Here is a 16,861-nt window from a genome sequence, read left to right as displayed (position 1 = left end):
ATCTTCTCGTCCGCCTTAATAATACCAGTTACAGTGAAAGTGTGTTAAAAGATAGAGTACAACTTATCGAAATCCATTTCATGTTACATGGAATCGCTCAATCAGTGTTTCAACCGTGGAAAGACGTCAGTAAAACAGCTTGTAAACAATGTCATGTAACGTCACATTTACCTCAGAAAACCATATCCAGTGACCATAGACTCGTTAGTCAGCTAGAAAAATGAACTCTAGAGAGGAGCATTTTGCTAAATATATGCACCATATTACATATTCATTATAATGTTTTATGTTCCTCAATATTTAATGCATGTTTGAATACTGGCAAGTTTTTATGACAGCCACCATTTAAATGTTTATTTTTCATATAACTTTATTATTATAAAAATAAATAGAAGTGTAATTTAAGTGTTTGTATACAAATCAGTTAATTTTTACCTTCAATGTTATAGTAGGCTAATGAAGCTAGGCTACAACTGACTCCCATAGTTTACAGCATTAGTTAAGAGACTTGTTTCCTTGCGAATTTGCCATGTATTGAAGCGTACCTGATATCCAAAATAATCAATATTGAATCAAAGTCGAACTGCAAGCTATGTGAATCGAAATCGAATCGAATTGTGAAATTTGTGTCAATACCCAGCCCTAATTTATATCACATCTAAACGCCACTCTCACTCTCATTTGTTCACTAACAGTATTGTCGTGGTCAAGTATTTCGAACTTCATTTTACGGAAGAACGAAAGAGAACTTCGCCGTGAGTATATCGGGGCCTAAAACACTCCTTTTTTGTTTGACACTCCTGGTCTGATGTGAAAATCAGCAATTGTTGTTTAAATGCAAAAAAAGTATATTAAAAACCCTGCAGAACAGATCATTCTGTGCCATTCAGAAGAAAGAAAGGCACAAGTTCTGACGCGAACACCATCCGCATGTCCTGCCCAGCTCCTCTTTGTTTCGTTCCTGAGAAGAACTCCTCAAATCAACTAAATCAAATGTCTGGAAGGAAACACAAAGGAGCGGCGAGACCCGTCGAGACAGAGACACCAGGACTGGGACACAGAAGCTACACTATTTACAAAGGCTGTTTGAAAACACAAACAATAGCAGGACGGCCTGCCTTCATAACCCTGCTCTAATGAGAGGAGCTTTAGAGGTTCTCATGTAACGCCTCAGTCTTTAGCTCAACCCCCTCAGAGAGTATAAAACATCTGAGAGCAGCTCCATTCAGGCTTTAGACCTGATCACCTGCGTCCATCTCACACTGCACTCCTGTCCTATTGCAATGCTGTCCCGGTGAGTACAAGTGTCTCCTTTACTCTCTGCAAGCTTGGCTAGGTCTCCCGAAAGCATCGTAAGCCTGAGTAGATCGAAGGTCTCTTACGATTTACTTCGCTCACAATGTTTTTGAGAAAGGCAGCCCTGGCCTGGCTTAATGTTTTTGTGCCGAAAGCTGCAGAGTATTTCCTTTCAGTGCATCGTCATATACATATTTACAATAGTCCGCAAAAACAATGGGAAAAATTGATGTTGATGAAGGTTAACTAGTGATATCTGTTTCTGCATGGATCTTTACTAACTCACAGGTTATAAACAAAAGCGATCAGCCAAACATTTAGACCAAAATGAAACATATATCAACAGTTTATGAGGGCCGAATCTATCTTTCTATGATTTTAAATGTCCATGTTTTACTGAGATGTTCAATTGTGTGATAAAAATGATGTGCATCAAAGACGGTCCTCAATTTTAATCAGTATTGTGTTTTTGTTTCCTAAAAAGATGTATTAACTTTGTTTATTCATTTGTTTTTGTTTTTTAAATTGTTAATGATTGTAACACACACACATATATATTCTTTTAATTTTAGATTATTTATTTATTTTAGATGAGATGTTTTTGTGAACACTTACATGATTTCGTTTTTTCTCCTCTTGTACTAAAGGACGCTGGTTGTCCCGTTGATCTTTGCATTAGTGGGTGTCTCTATTTCTGCACCAATAAACGGTAAGGAATCTGACATCATTGCATCTGTCACATGCAGGTCACATATACACCGTACCAGAAAACCCAGAATCCCTAACTTATTATTAGTGACGTGTACCAGCTCTTCTTTCTAAGTAACATGAAGCATTTTGTGCCTCTCTATAACGAGAGTGTAATCAGAGCCCTTCACAGAACACAAGAGAGTTTTGTTCACCTGTCCCGGTACATTTAGCCTGGGTCTCTATAGGACATGCAGTCTTATAGCTCAATGCACTCACACCACTAACTAACTGCTGGTCTTTTGCTTTCATACAGATGGAACCGATAATGACGGTAAGAGTATTTCTCTTATGCACATTGCCCTTCATAATTATGATTGCACATTTTAAGTTACTTATTGCCCCTGAATGCATGAGCTGTGTAAGAACAATGAACTTCATTGTACTACTGCAATTGTTCAAGAAAGACATTACAGAAGGAAAACTCCCAAGTAACATCAGTTGTTAATCCAAGATAGAAATGGGATGAAATCACAATTTTTTTGAAAAAGACCCCAGGAATCTCACATCATGTGTCTCCTTTAGAGTTTCAGAAGAGATTTCAGCAACGCTTGCAATTAAAAGTCAGAAATGTCGATATGAACTCAACTTCACATTCCCCTATGGGCAGGCAGACTGGTTATAAAGGGGACAAGAAGTATCTGGTTCTAAACGAATACGATCTGGTTTATGTCACTGATTGTGTTTTTTATTCTGTTATAATCTCAGAGTTGGCTGCCGCCCTGTCAGATATCTTCAATGGTAGGTCGCAATGAATATGATCTATAAATCATAAATCAATGGACCGCAGAAGGTTTTCCAGATCATCTGAAAAACATGTTTTTTCCTCTCTTTTCAGGTCAGTTTGGTGAAGCTCTACCAACTCCAGTCCCTGTAAATGGAGACTCAGGTTGGTCTGGCTATAAGTCTTGCTATAAAAGTTGTATATAAACTGCAGAAAAGTCCAATTACATGAAGATCGATATTTATACGGATGGTAGTGTTGTTATGGTTAAAGTCCCCCATTAATCAATAATTGTATCCCCTAAAACTCCAAACACCAAAATTACATATTTAAACAGGTTTTCCTTGGGGGAAAAAAATCTTCATGCCTTAAATTAGCTTCAATGTAACTCTACACCACTGCCTCATTTAGTATACGTGGTTCTATTAATATGCAAATGAGCCCCGCCTCCACTCACTCACACAGCTCAGAGATCGTTGACGATCACACGTTGATCTGATTGGTAGTTTGTAACGTCAGAAACACCAGCGATTTCAAACAGTGTTTTTGAGACTGTCTTTGGTCCACTGCAGTTTTAAGGTGAAAATACTCTGCAATGGTGTTGACTTATGAATTTACACATGGTTTGTCTTAAAGCATAGTAAAAACACCACATAGGCATATAAACAACATTAAAAGCTTGATTTTCACCAAAGGGAGACTTTAACTAAAACTATTAAAATATAAACATAAAATAAACATTTTTAAACAACATTTTCATTAATTAAAATAAAGCTGAAATAAAATATAAATATTAGAAGAAAAATGTTATAAATGTAAACAAAAATTAGGTAAGTAACTGAATTAAAATAAGTTGAAGTATATTATATTACTAAAAATAAAATAAATCTAAATAGAAATATGAGAAAACGAATAAAAGTGACAAACACACACAAAATTACCAAAACTTAATATCTTAAAAAACGTTAAATTAAATTTAGAAATGTTGCTTTAGCAATAAACAATAATAAGTCAGTTTTAGTTAATGTACTAAAATGACTCAAACTGAGTAAAAATATATTGAAGCTATAAAGAAATATTAAAATTATATATAAAGCAAAGTCATCTTTAACTAGAACGACGCTCAAATGTAACTTTGGAAAACTGTCTTTTGCAGGAACTACAGATGGGACAGATTCATCAGAGAAACAAGAAGGTGAGAAACTCTTGCTAAAAGACTGAACCAGTAACAAACATCACAGCAAACTTCAGAATGACACCAAAACTTGTGTGATTTCAGGTCTCAGCGACTCGTCTGACACTACTGAAAAACCAGGTCAGTTTCTGGTATCGAGCGTCTAGACATGCAGCACATAAAAGAACGAAAGAACACATGACCTGAGCGCTGAAGCACACAGCTTTCACAAGTGCCAACAGAAAGCCTGATATCAAGATAGCACGTGAATGAGTGTGACAACACAATACACACGGATTAATGTTTAACCGCTGTCTGTTCAACATCAGTGAACTGGAAGAATTGGTATTAGTTGGAGAAGCAGGACATAGTCAGTCAACAGGAAAAGATTAAATGAATGAATTAAAACAATCATTTATGTTTGCAGTCCAAAAGTGTCACGCTCAATCTTCCCTGAATAATGCCATGGCAACAGGACAGAAAACACAACACAAGTTTTTATTTATGGCCCACATTATCAATTAATGAAAATCAATGATTAATGAAAAGAACGGAGGTGTGTAATCTTTGTTGACACTGTGAACCAGGATACAGTCTTTTAATTGATTAAATTCTTCTGTACTGAGTCATTATGATGTTGAATTATACAGAAAACAAAGCCTATACTTGTGTGTTAACACATTAGCAATCATTTAAAGGAAGGAAAACCACTTTTAATGACACTACACCTGAATAAAAGAACTCTATGCTTTTATAATTTTCTTTTCAACTCATTTTCTCTCTTTATAAAGACGCGGATGGAGCTCCTGACACACCAGACACAAACAGTAAGACTTCACTTCTCAAATCTTTGGCTACACTTTATTTTGATGATCCACTTTAGACATGCTACTAAATAGAAGTAACTTTGCAACTACCAGTGCTGGGTAGATTACTTACAAATTGATTCCCAATTACACAACACAAATCACAGTAACGTAATCCACTGCATTACACGTTTAAGGTAATATAATCTGACTACTTTTTGATTACATTTTATTTTTGATTTAATTTGAATAGCATAATCTTGTAAAATATATTCCATTCAAAGTGAATTAAACATTATATTATGGGGCTTATGGGGGGGGGGGTCGTGAGTTTAATGAGAAGCTAATAATTAAATCACACCCACACAAAAAATAAATGTATTTATTTAAAATAAATATTTTTAACTTAAATAGTAAAAATAAAACTTACTAAAAAAGATGAAATATTTTATTTGTTTACCTTCATGTCATGTGACCATTAACCACCATCAAAGAACCGTTAACTTAATTATATTATTATTATTATTGACTTAATTTAATATTATTGATCTCAAGAGGTACTTCGAGTGAATATATTAAGTCAAAGAGGTTCAGCTGACAAAAAAGTGGAAAAATCCCTGCATTGCGTGTGAACATTAAATGATAAATTATGAAATATTTGAATTTGTTTGAAAGACAAAAGCCTTCCAAAGACAGTAATACATGGTTAAATGACTCTGAGTGATTCAAATAATAATGAATGTGTTCGTCGGGAGTTGATTTGATATGCAGTGTTGCAATGTTGAGTAATCAGTTGTTAAAAGTGAAACGATTTCTATAAATCCAGTGATCAAAATGTAATGCTGTGCATCTCAATTTTCAGTGAGTCACATGACTATAATGGCTGGTCTGTGTGTGCGATTCCACAAACCCAGAAGAGCTTCTGAACGTATATAAGCAGTAGACTTTTTTAGAAAGGAAAATGTAAAAGTTAAAAAAAAGTAGTAGTAGGGAGAATCAATTAATAATTTACTGCCATTGCGAGAATAACATTTAGCCATAAAATCAATGAAGTAACTGTAGTCTGATGATTACGAGTATTCATTTTAGTAATATGATTATATAATCCAGATTACATGTAATCAGTTACTACCCAGCAAGGCAACTACATGTCAACTAACTCTCATTATGATATTAGTAGACTGTAAGGTTATTAGGTGTTAGTAGAATAAGTTGAATGTATCAAAATAAAGTGTTAGCAAATCCTATCCTCTGTTTGAAATGCACTTGAGTGACGCATTGCTCGACTGATTCCAGGTGACACAAGCCTGGATGAAGCCACCAGCGGCCCAGATTCAATAGGTACAACTCAATCTGTGCATCCCTTTCCTGAACACACAACAACAATGCAATATTTTGTTTTGGTCAAATATGAAAATGCATCCCTCACTTTCCTTAAAAAAACCCATCTTGAAACACAACATTGTATTATTTCCCTTAAAACAGGAACATGGTATTCCCATAAGTAAAGGATACGCAATTAAAACATAGGATCTTTCCATTCAGATATATAATTCATAACCATAGCAGGTGTAAAATGCAAAAACAAATATTTATTGTGCAGTTATGTATTTCTGTATGTCTTGATTTAAATCAGACACAACAGATGTTGATGTGGACAAAGACACAGACACAGAAACTAGTACAGAAACCGATGCATCGCAGCAGAAGACAGGCGATTCAGGTGCGTGAAAGACAAATACGAATTTTCATAATACACAGAATCTACATGTGGGCAAAATACTTTACTTTATTATTATTTCTGCAGATGAGACCAGTGAGAAACCATCAGCTGAGGACAGCAGAGGTAAGAGAGATAGTGTGAAATGAGACTATATTGTATAAGATGGTGTTAAGTCAATCTAAATGTGTCATATAATATTTCAGATGCAGATCATGTTGATACAGACTCAAAGGAAAAGGAATCAGCAGGTAAACAAACACCTCGACCACACACAGAGTTACCCGTCTGAACAAATCAATGCTAAAATGTGATTATGAAAAAGCGGTAAATTAACAACTCACCCATAATTGACTAAAAAAGATTTATAAAAGAACTAAAACTAAATAAATAAAAAGTGGTATTGAAATAAAGTAATTGAAATAAATCTGAATATTGAAAATAAAATGTAAATATTAGATGCAAACTTCAAAAACAATATTATTTATTCACCTGTTATTTCTTTCATTGAACACAAAATAAGAATTTTTAAAGAAACTTTAATTTATCAATTTCTGTTCAATTGAAAAATAATATCATAGTTTTGGAATGATAAAAAAAAGTTAAAAAATAACTTGTGTGTGCATGCGTGCGTGCGTGCGTGTGTGTGTGTGTGTGTGTGTGTGTGTGTGTGTGTGTAATGAAAATAATGATTTACTGTCTCACTATTGAACAGACTCGGATGAGAAGGTGGACACTGCTTCAGTCGACACAGGTACAGAGTTTGCTCATGCAGAACATGTTCCTGTAGTTGGTTCTTGAACAACAGTGTTATCACGCCGTCGTTCCCCTCTGGCGGTAGTTAATGGTTATACAGTGAGGAGGAGGACTATGTTTGTTGCCATGAACATTGTTCAAGCACCAACAAAAGATGTTCCAGGAACACGTCCTACTTGGCACAGTCACTCTTTTCTCACAGCGAAATGATACATTGTTACTGAAAGTATCTTGGCATACTCTGTGCTTTCAGAAGGAGATTCTGCTAGTGTGGAGAAGAACGAGTCTGATGACTCACCTGATGATGCAAACAAAACTTCTACAGGTGCAGAAATGACTATTTCAACTCAAACAGTGTCAAATCACTGCTATTTTATAAATATACTATTATAGTATTCATATCTTTAATTAGTTTTTACTTTTCAGTTTTTTTATTTTAGTTTAAATTTGAGTAATTATGTTATGTGCTTTTGTTTAATATATATATATATATATATATATAATATTTCTATTTAGCTTTAATTTATTTTTATTTCAGTATAAGTTTAAGTATAGTTTTTTCATCTAATATTTTTATTTTATTTCAGCTTTAAGTTACCAATTTTGTTTAAAAAAGATGTTTTGTGACTAATGTATTTGCTCTGATGCAGAAGGAACCGATGATTCATCTGAGAGAGACTCTTCAGACACAGACGAGCAGCAGGACTCTGGTGGTGAGCTCAAAATACACAAAAGAACATCTGTGTCTCATTTCTATACTTCATAACCAAACAAAAGAAGATGAATCTTTGCTCTTAAAAAGTCCTTAAAAGAATAACACTAACAAGGTCCAATGCAACACGTTTCCAGTATCAAGTACTGTTTCTGTCCTGACTCAAAACCAGTTAGAACCAGTGTTATTTTAGTATCTTTGAAGTACTATTATAGTTTTTATTCATATTTTGTAATTTCATACTAATTTAATTACACTATAACTACACTATAACTAATATAACTATAACTACAAATGTATTAACTAAAACCATGACATTTATTTTAGTTTTAGTTAAATTTAATTAATATAATAACCCGGGTCAGAACACATTTGATATTTAATTGTGATTAAATAAGTGAGGGCGACGCTATCCAGCATGACGTGACAAAATAATTATTGCTTCAAAACTGGTTAGGAAAAATGTATTAACATTATAAACTTATTAACATGGTAGTGATATGATTTAACTTTTTTTTATGAATTTAAATATGATGCCTATCATAGTAATAAAGTACTTGTTAATAAAAACATTTTTTGTACCTGGTACCATGGTAGTGTACCATGTTTTTTCCCATTAAATATGTGCCTTGGATTGTTATGTAAATAGTACATGAATAGTATGTTGGTGGTATATATCAATTTACAATGGTATTACCACGGTAATAGGTAAGGTAGTACCATGGTATTCTTGATCAGATACAATCAACGAACCATGGTAGTTTTTTGTACGTTTAGGCTTCACTGATTCATGAAGTTATTTGTCTGTAATTATAAAAATTTATGTCAGTTAGATGATCTATATTAATAAAAGTGAACTTTTGACACCCAGATTCTGACAAAGACAAACCCGATGGAGACACAGATGAAAAGAGCAACGAGAACGACGAGAAAAACTCCAGCGACGACTCTAGCAAAGACTCAGAAGAAGAGGGTGGAGAAACCTCTGAACCGCCAGAGAAAGGCGACACAGACAGCGATGAGGTGAAAGATTCAGGCGAACCCAAACACCAGGATTCAGATCTGAAAGACAAAGACAGCACAGAGAAGAAAGAGAAAGACCCGGACTCTGACAGCGACGCTCAGGACCAGGACACGGCAGTCTCCCCTGATGAAGTAGACCCCAAAGACAGCGCTGAGGATAAAGACGAGGACACCAGCGAGCCCAGAGACACGGATGATGATGGAGACAGCGAGACGGACGCCAAAGAAAACAAGGAGACCGAAGACAAGGACAGCGACGAGGGAAAAGATAAAGAAGATCAATCCAAATCAGACGAACAGGACAAGGAGGACGCCAGCTCCAAAGAAGACGCCACAGCCAGTCAGTCTGACGAGAGTCAGCCGGAAGAAAAGACAGAAGACAAGCAGGAAGACAAACCAGATTCTGACTCGGACTCGGATTCAGACTCGGACTCGGACTCGGACTCGGAGAGCAAAGATAAAGACCAGGACAAAGACAAGAGCAGCACAGAGTCCACAGACACAGAAAGCTCTGACAGTGGCAGCAAGAGCGACACAGACAGCTCAGAAACAGGAGGGGAAGGTAAACATGACATCCTTTCTGTTTTACAGCCATCAAACTATAATATCCATTGATCGATTGATGCGTTTATGCCCACAGACACTGATGAAGACAATGACTCCAGTGTGGAAAAAGAGAAGCAAGGTATTTACTGATATATACTGTACGCAGGCCCATGTCCGGCTCAGAGTGAAAAATACATCAGATCATTCTGAGATAAAGTTTCAAATAAGAAAGAATTCACATTGTGCGGTATGAAGACACAATTGAGAAATTTAAAGTTATAATATAAAATCCTAATTGCATGGCATACAATGATTATGTGTGATATAGTCACAGTTTTCACATAGTGAGATATAAAGACAATTACGAGATATAAAGTCATAATTGCAAGATATAAAGACATAATTGTGAGATATAAAGTCATAATAGTGAGATATAAAGTCATAATTGTGAGATATAAAGTCATAATAGTGAGATATAAAGTCATAATAGTGAGATATAAAGTCATAATTGTGAGATATAAAGTCATAATAGTGAGATATAAAGTCATAATTGTGAGATATAAAGTCATAATAGTGAGATATAAAGTCATAATTGTGAGATATAAAGTCATATTTGTGAGATATAAAGTCATAATAGTGAGATATAAAGTCATAATTGTGAGATATAAAGTCATAATTGTGAGATATAAAGTCATAATAGTGAGATATAAAGTCATAATAGTGAGATATAAAGTCATAATTGTGAGATATAAAGTCATATTTGTGAGATATAAAGTCATAATAGTGAGATATAAAGTCATAATTGTGAGATATAAAGTCATAATTGTGAGATATAAAGTCATAATAGTGAGATATAAAGTCATAATTGTGAGATATAAAGTCATATTTGTGAGATATAAAGTCATAATAGTGAGATATAAAGTCATAATTGTGAGATATAAAGTCATAATTGTGAGATATAAAGTCATAATAGTGAGATATAAAGTCATAATAGTGAGATATAAAGTCATAATTGTGAGATATAAAGTCATAATTGTGAGATATAAAGTCATAATTGTGAGATGTAATGTCATAACTGAAGATATAAAGTCATAATTGAAAATAGTCATATTGTGAGATATAAAGTCATAATTGTGAAAATATACTCATAATTGAAAATAGTCATATTTTGAGATATAAAGTCATAATTGTGAAAATAGACAGATAGACAGAAGATATATTCATTGTGAGATGAAGTCATATTGTGATTAATAAAGTCATATTGTAAGATATAGTTATAATTGTAAGATATAAAGTCATGACTGAAGATATAAAGCCATACTATAAAAAAAAATAAAGTCATAATTGAAGATATAAAGTCTTAATTGAAGATAGTCACAACTGTGACATACCAAGTCATATTGTGAGATATAAAGTCAATATACAAAAAGAAATAATAGAACAAAGTTAGGAAAGTGTAATATTTAAATGTCTAAACCTACAGATTCTCCTGATGATCCCTCAATAGAGGCAAATGATTCTTCTGCTTCCCACGGTGAGCCAACCCACAGCATTCACTGTTCACATGTTTTGTGAAGAATGAAAATTAGCATCATATATCAAAGCTAACTGAGAACCTGATGCACAACACAACAAGTGATAAATCCCGTCTACTCCATGTAAATCTGAGGTTTCCTCTTTTCTTCACGAGTGTGAAAAACAGCTGACAGGGAAAAATATAAAGCCTCAAAAAAGAATCAGGCACTGGTTAAGCAATATAAAATCATTAAATATAAGTGAGTTTTACTGTACGTTGCTCGCCAGAATACACTGCTACTTCTGAATGGCCGTCAGTGGAGAACAAAGTTGAATCGCACAGCTTTTGTGATTTCAGCATGGACAAACAAATGACTTCTCACTAAATCCACGTGTGTAAGACATGATGAAGCTGAATCTTTTTCTTCTTCTAGGTGACCATGACAATGACTCAACAGAATCTACGACATCCCACGGTAAATATGTTTATTAACTAAGTATGTAAGAGTAATGTGATGCCGTTATCCTTTACAAAGTATTAAATGCATGTTTCTTGAATTTTATGCCAACTCTAGAGGAACGCACTGATGCAATCTCAGACAGCAGCCATGATGTAGAGGGTACGTCTCATGGGTCTAAAGCACTTCATTGAGGGTTTAGTTATGTTGTTTACTAAGGTTAACATTATTACTATTGCTTTTGAACCTAAGTATTAAACTTTGGCACGTGACTTCCCCAAATTATGTCAAATATTTTATAAATGATAAACTGTAGCTGTTACCTGTTAGATGGTCAATACTCTCTGAATGAGTAAAACCTCAATTCCTTTGCATGTTTCTGTTTAGATGGCGATGACATTGATGACCATGATGATGTAGATGTCGGGGTTGAAGATGCCACGGGTAAGTCCATTTTCTTTCGAGATTTTTTCCTCCCAAAATTCCTTAGGAGACACAAATAAGACAGATGTTGCCATACAGTAGGAGTATAGATTTATAAGACAGGCACTTACAACATAACTAACATGCATGATCTAATAAAACACATTTACATAAAATATGAGAAGAAATTGCTATTCAATACAAGTTACTTTGGATAAAAGTGTCTGACCAATGCATACATGTAATAATAAATGTAGACAATTTTGGTCATACCGAAAGCATTTGATTCCTCATATTTACAGACACAGCTTCTAAATCAAACGTTGAACCAGATCATCTTGATGACACAACACAAGGTAATGATGCTGTGAAGAAGCGTCAGCTTAAAACACTCACACTTTACACACGCTAATGTCTGCTCCTGCCTTTCCTAAGGATCAGATGATGGCAGCAAAACCCCTATGCCAAGCTCCTAGCAAGCAGGACTCTACAAACACATTGTAACAGGTATCATGTGTATTAAAAGCTCTCTTCAAACCTATGTAGTGTTTACATAGGCCTTACTTCATATACTTCTCTTAAATTCATGAAACCTCTCAAGTGACTGATGAAAGAAGATAAAAAGTCACACTGTGAGATATAAAGCCTATACAGTCAACTTGTGCAATATAAAAAGCAAACATTTCGAAATTCAAAGTCACAATTGTGAGATATAAAGTCATAATTGAGAGATATAGTCATTAGTCACATTGTGAGATAAAGTAACAACTGAAAATATAAAGTCACATTGTGTTACAGTCTACACAATATATGAGATATAAAGTCATGATACCTCATATTAATGTAGTAGGTTAGTGTTTGCATAAGCCTTACTTTATAAATGTCTCATAAAAGTCATGAAACCTTACAAGTGACTGATTTGAAACGCTCTACACTCTTTTTATTCTAATGGAGGTTTGGTATAAGCATGCTGCTTTGTAAATACTCCTATAAACATCAAAATACTGGATTAAATAATCTATTTTAAATTTTTTATGAGATAATGGACACTTTCAGTATGGTGTTTAACATGTTGCTAAGCTAACTACAAAAATAGCCTCTACACTGATAAGCACAAGAAATCAATCTGTTTATATAGGCAACATATTTCAAATCAGCAATACAATCTGACAACATGGTATCATAAATTATTCAAATATGCTAAAATACTGTCCATGCAAATGTGAAAGTGAAATGAGTAAATCATCAACCATTACCTCTTTCAAAAGTAATTGGCTGTTTTTTACTGAAAGGATTGGCTCTTTATCCGCCGTCTTGAATGATAAATAACTTTTTTCAATTATTGCAATCTGTTGAACAATGAACATACAATTAAAGGCAATTATAACATATTAGTTAGGCCTAACAAAAACAAACAAAAGAAAAATAAACAACTTCAGGGTAAATAGGATCTTGATAAGCAATTGACACATTTTGTGCATCATTATTTCTCTTTTCTGTTAATGTATGAAAGTAGAGAGACCTTTCATTTTCACATGAGTAAAAGTAGGTGCGTTGCCCATTTACATTTGTGGATAAAGAACTTTCTATATATGATTAGTAAATTCAAGATACTCCATCCATATTTTAAATCGCATCATTATCATTTTTCAATCAAAAAGAGGAATAATAGCTTCCTGAAGTAGGCCTGAAACATATCCAATGCAGATTTGAAGTTACATTATCGCCCCCTGGGGTCTTGGAGGGATATTGCCAGAAAAACACAGGAACCAGAACATGCATGACCTCATTGATTTACTTGCATAAACTATTAAGAATTCGGCCCAAAAATTTATAGTGCACACGATGCCTTAAAATGCTGTCTAGGCTGTTTGGAACAGATCTATTGTTAAAATAATTCTTTAAAATATGATATATTCAATATATAATTGCTTTTCTTTTTCATTGCAGATTCTTCCTGGAGACGTAAAAAGAATCACCTGAGACAGTCATGATAACCAGAGTTTCACGTCCCGTTAAAACACATTGACACGTCCCTCTCGTCCTCTCTCTCTCTTCCTCTCTCATATGGTGACGGTTCCTTTCTAAGGGTTCTGGGATGCAGATTAAATTATTCGGCTGTTTGGTGTACATTCAATTTTTTAATTTTTTATTTTGTCCTAATTCTAGAACGTTTGATATATTCATTTTACCAATGTTAGATGCATGAAATGCATGAAGAACAATGAGGGTCTGGAATTTCGAACCTCATGTATTTGTCTGTTTGCGTAGAGTCGAAATATATTTCATGTGAAAGTGACACATTAAACCTAGAGAGTAGAACTAACTGAAGGAATTTTTGAGAAAGCTCCCGAGACCAAACGATTCGGGTCTGGTGAAATGTTGCCGGACCATCAAACCTGTCCTGGCTGCTTTGGTTTGTCCACATGGTGTCCCCACGCTTGACACTGACTGAAAGACTGCAGCTGCTACAACGACAACCTTCTTTTCTTGACTCTCAGATGAACGCCGGCCTGAAATCACAAAAAATGAGATCTTTTCTGCCCACCCCCAAAAAATGATTTAAGATTGTACAGACAATTTCTGATAGAATCTCTGATGTTTATGTCTCTGTGGAGGAATACTAATAAACTAGCAATGTAAGAGCACAGATTGTTCTGAAAACTGTTAAAAAATAATTTTGTATAGATTTAAAGTCGTTTTAATATGTACACAGGGAGCAAATCTAATAAAGACTGGGTTGTCAGAAAACCAAGTGACCATGGAGACTTTTGTGTGTGTGTGTGTGTGTGTGTGTGTGTGTGTGTGTGTGTGTGTGTGTGTGTGTGTGTGTGTGTGTGTGTGTGTGTGTGTGTGTGTGTGTGTGTGTGTGTGTGTGTGTAAACTAAACAAGCACATGCATATCTTATTCAGTTTTTTTATTTAATTACTCAATTAAAAATGTAAAAATAGTTTCAGTTCCCAAGACAATCCAATTAATACTACAATTTTATTTTATTATTAAAATGTCAAATTTTTTCAGACAAACAGTGATTTTAATTCATTCTGATGGACCAAAAACACTTTATTATCAAATAAAGGTGGTGTTTCACCTGGTTAACTGGACTTTTTAAACAAAACTAAGGCTTTTTTTTTCTTAAATACATCAATATACATTTTGGTTTTAGGTCATTTGTGTTTTTATATATATATATATATATATATGAGGGGCATTTCCTGGGAGGCAGTGTGCATCTCTCTTGTCTCCCCTGAACCCATTGACTTTTAACAAAACCCCTAAAGTGTGCGATGGGTTTAGTGGGGGGTAATTGTCACATGAGAGGAGGCAATGCCTCCATGGTGCTATGATTGGATATGATTGAATATGATTGTTTCACACGATAAATCCCACCTCTCATTTTCATGCTCGTCCCACATCCACATATCGGTGTGAATGAATAAATGATGGAGTTAATAGAAGACTAATTAAAAAGTAAGTAAACAACTCACCCACATTGACAGGACACGTTTTCAACTAAAAACAAAAAGCTTTCTATGTGTTTAAGTTATTCGTTTACATGACAACGGCTTTTTGGGAGCCTGAAAATGCACAGTTTTGAAAACGGGTTTCAAAATTTAAGTTTTTGAAACCGTTACCGTCATCATCTCCGTGTGGACTGCAAAAACGTGAATTTGTGAACGTAATACGTATGTGTGTTACGTGTTCGGTCTATATAGGCGTGTAATGTTTTTTTTTTTTTTTTACAGAGTGACATCGCCAACTACTGGCCTGTTAGCATAATGCAGCGGCTTCAGTCGTTTTCGCGGATCTGTGTGAACGGGATCGTTTAGACAACGCTTTCGCCTGTATGTAAAATAAGCAAGGAAAATACTTTTCTGACTTTAGTACATCGTTGTCATGTAAATGTACTCTTAGATATCACCACTTTATGTCACGTCAAAATCAAACATGAGATTGTTTAAAAACATGATTTGTGGGGTTTTTTTGTGAGCAATAAGTTTGGTGAAATTAAAGGTATTCTACATCTCCTTGTCTGTGACCAGTGTTTACCGAGCTTTGATGATCCGAAAATAAGTTGACAATTGCATATGACAGCTGAACATCAGTATACAAATAAAATATGTGATCTGAAATTTCTTCGTTGCGTTCTTCAACATTTCAGCAAAGCATGTAGAGTCAGCACGGCTGCACACGGAGTTAAACATTATCAGATCGTGTGAATGGCCCTATGAATGAGTCTTATTTCAGCGGTTTTAGTCAAAGAAAGAAAGTCTTATCTAAGCTCTGATGTCTTCATTTTTTTAAGATTTAACCAGGGGACTAGATTCCTTGACCCTTACACAGAGAAAGAGTTAAGTTTCCACGTGTGTCTACACAGGCTCTTTGGAGCACGACACAATATCACATTACATCTCGGTGGTCTAAACCTGGCCCGAGGGTGAACAAACGCGAGGATGAGGAGGAAGAGGAAGGTGTACCTCAGACAAAAGCCACCAAACAGCTCAGAACAAAGCGCTCGCGGGACGCCTGTCCGAGCGTGACTCACGGGCTCTGTGTGCAAATGTTCCCGTCACCCCTGTACGGGCCTTCTCAAACTTACGGGAGGCCGATGAAACCAAAGGCTGGCTTTCAAAATGGAGACGGCCAGTGAAGCTTGACCCCCGCAGTGCATTAGTTTCCCCCGCGGCCCACTTTCCCAACAGCTTCGAAGGGGGGCGGAAGGACGCGAGAAGCCTTTCGAAATATTAGACTTTAATTTAAGGCGTAAGAGGGTTTAAACATCGACTCCGATCTAGTGGCTGATATCTGTGAGAAAAGGCCTACCTTTTACTGAAAAACAGGCCCTGTTGAACAGCGACACACTCAGTTGACGGTTTTTGCATGTAATATAAGAATCTGACTAATATCCAAAACTAGCAGCAAGAAGAAAACCCTATCAAACTCCAAAAAGACATATTCA

General features: G+C 35.1%; 1 protein-coding gene across 4 annotated transcripts; it reads left to right on the top strand.

The window, feature by feature from the left end:
• The first annotated feature begins 995 nt into the window (after positions 1-995).
• stm (starmaker) lies at positions 996-14,651 on the top strand. 4 transcript variants are annotated; one of them, XM_077194893.1, is made up of 24 exons: positions 996-1,294; positions 1,944-2,005; positions 2,300-2,317; positions 2,752-2,784; positions 2,882-2,932; positions 3,924-3,962; positions 4,047-4,082; positions 4,733-4,768; positions 6,044-6,088; positions 6,384-6,470; positions 6,555-6,593; positions 6,674-6,718; positions 7,183-7,221; positions 7,477-7,548; positions 7,877-7,936; positions 8,807-9,520; positions 9,599-9,643; positions 10,988-11,038; positions 11,454-11,495; positions 11,595-11,639; positions 11,865-11,921; positions 12,203-12,256; positions 12,336-12,407; positions 13,851-14,651. In XM_077194893.1, the coding sequence occupies exons 1-23, from the start codon at positions 1,284-1,286 to the stop codon at positions 12,374-12,376; spliced, it is 1,722 nt and encodes a 573-aa protein (XP_077051008.1). In that variant the 5' UTR covers positions 996-1,283; the 3' UTR covers positions 12,377-12,407; positions 13,851-14,651. The 4 variants fall into 4 exon arrangements, with proteins under 4 accessions (XP_077051008.1, XP_077051009.1, XP_077051007.1 ...); XM_077194894.1 differs by having other exon boundaries at positions 7,874-7,936; positions 12,342-12,407; XM_077194892.1 differs by having other exon boundaries at positions 7,874-7,936.
• The last annotated feature ends 2,210 nt before the right edge of the window (positions 14,652-16,861 follow it).

This window comes from Siphateles boraxobius, unplaced genomic scaffold (genome assembly GCF_051911475.1).
Source record: "Siphateles boraxobius isolate OS27281-9 unplaced genomic scaffold, OSU_SipBor_1 33, whole genome shotgun sequence".
Taxonomy (NCBI): domain Eukaryota; kingdom Metazoa; phylum Chordata; class Actinopteri; order Cypriniformes; family Leuciscidae; genus Siphateles; species Siphateles boraxobius.
The sequence above is the reverse complement of the archived record's forward strand: the minus strand, read 5'-3'. Positions and strand labels throughout refer to the sequence as shown.

Bases quoted from the DNA above. Each gene is read 5' to 3' on its own strand.
- stm (XM_077194891.1), top strand. From the start codon at position 2,622: ATGAACTCAACTTCACATTCCCCTATGGGCAGGCAGACTGGTTATAAA. The intron at 6,471-6,554 runs GTGCGTGAAAGA...TTATTTCTGCAG, and splicing joins GCAGAAGACAGGCGATTCAG to ATGAGACCAGTGAGAAACCA. The intron at 9,644-10,987 runs GTATTTACTGAT...CTAAACCTACAG, and splicing joins TGTGGAAAAAGAGAAGCAAG to ATTCTCCTGATGATCCCTCA.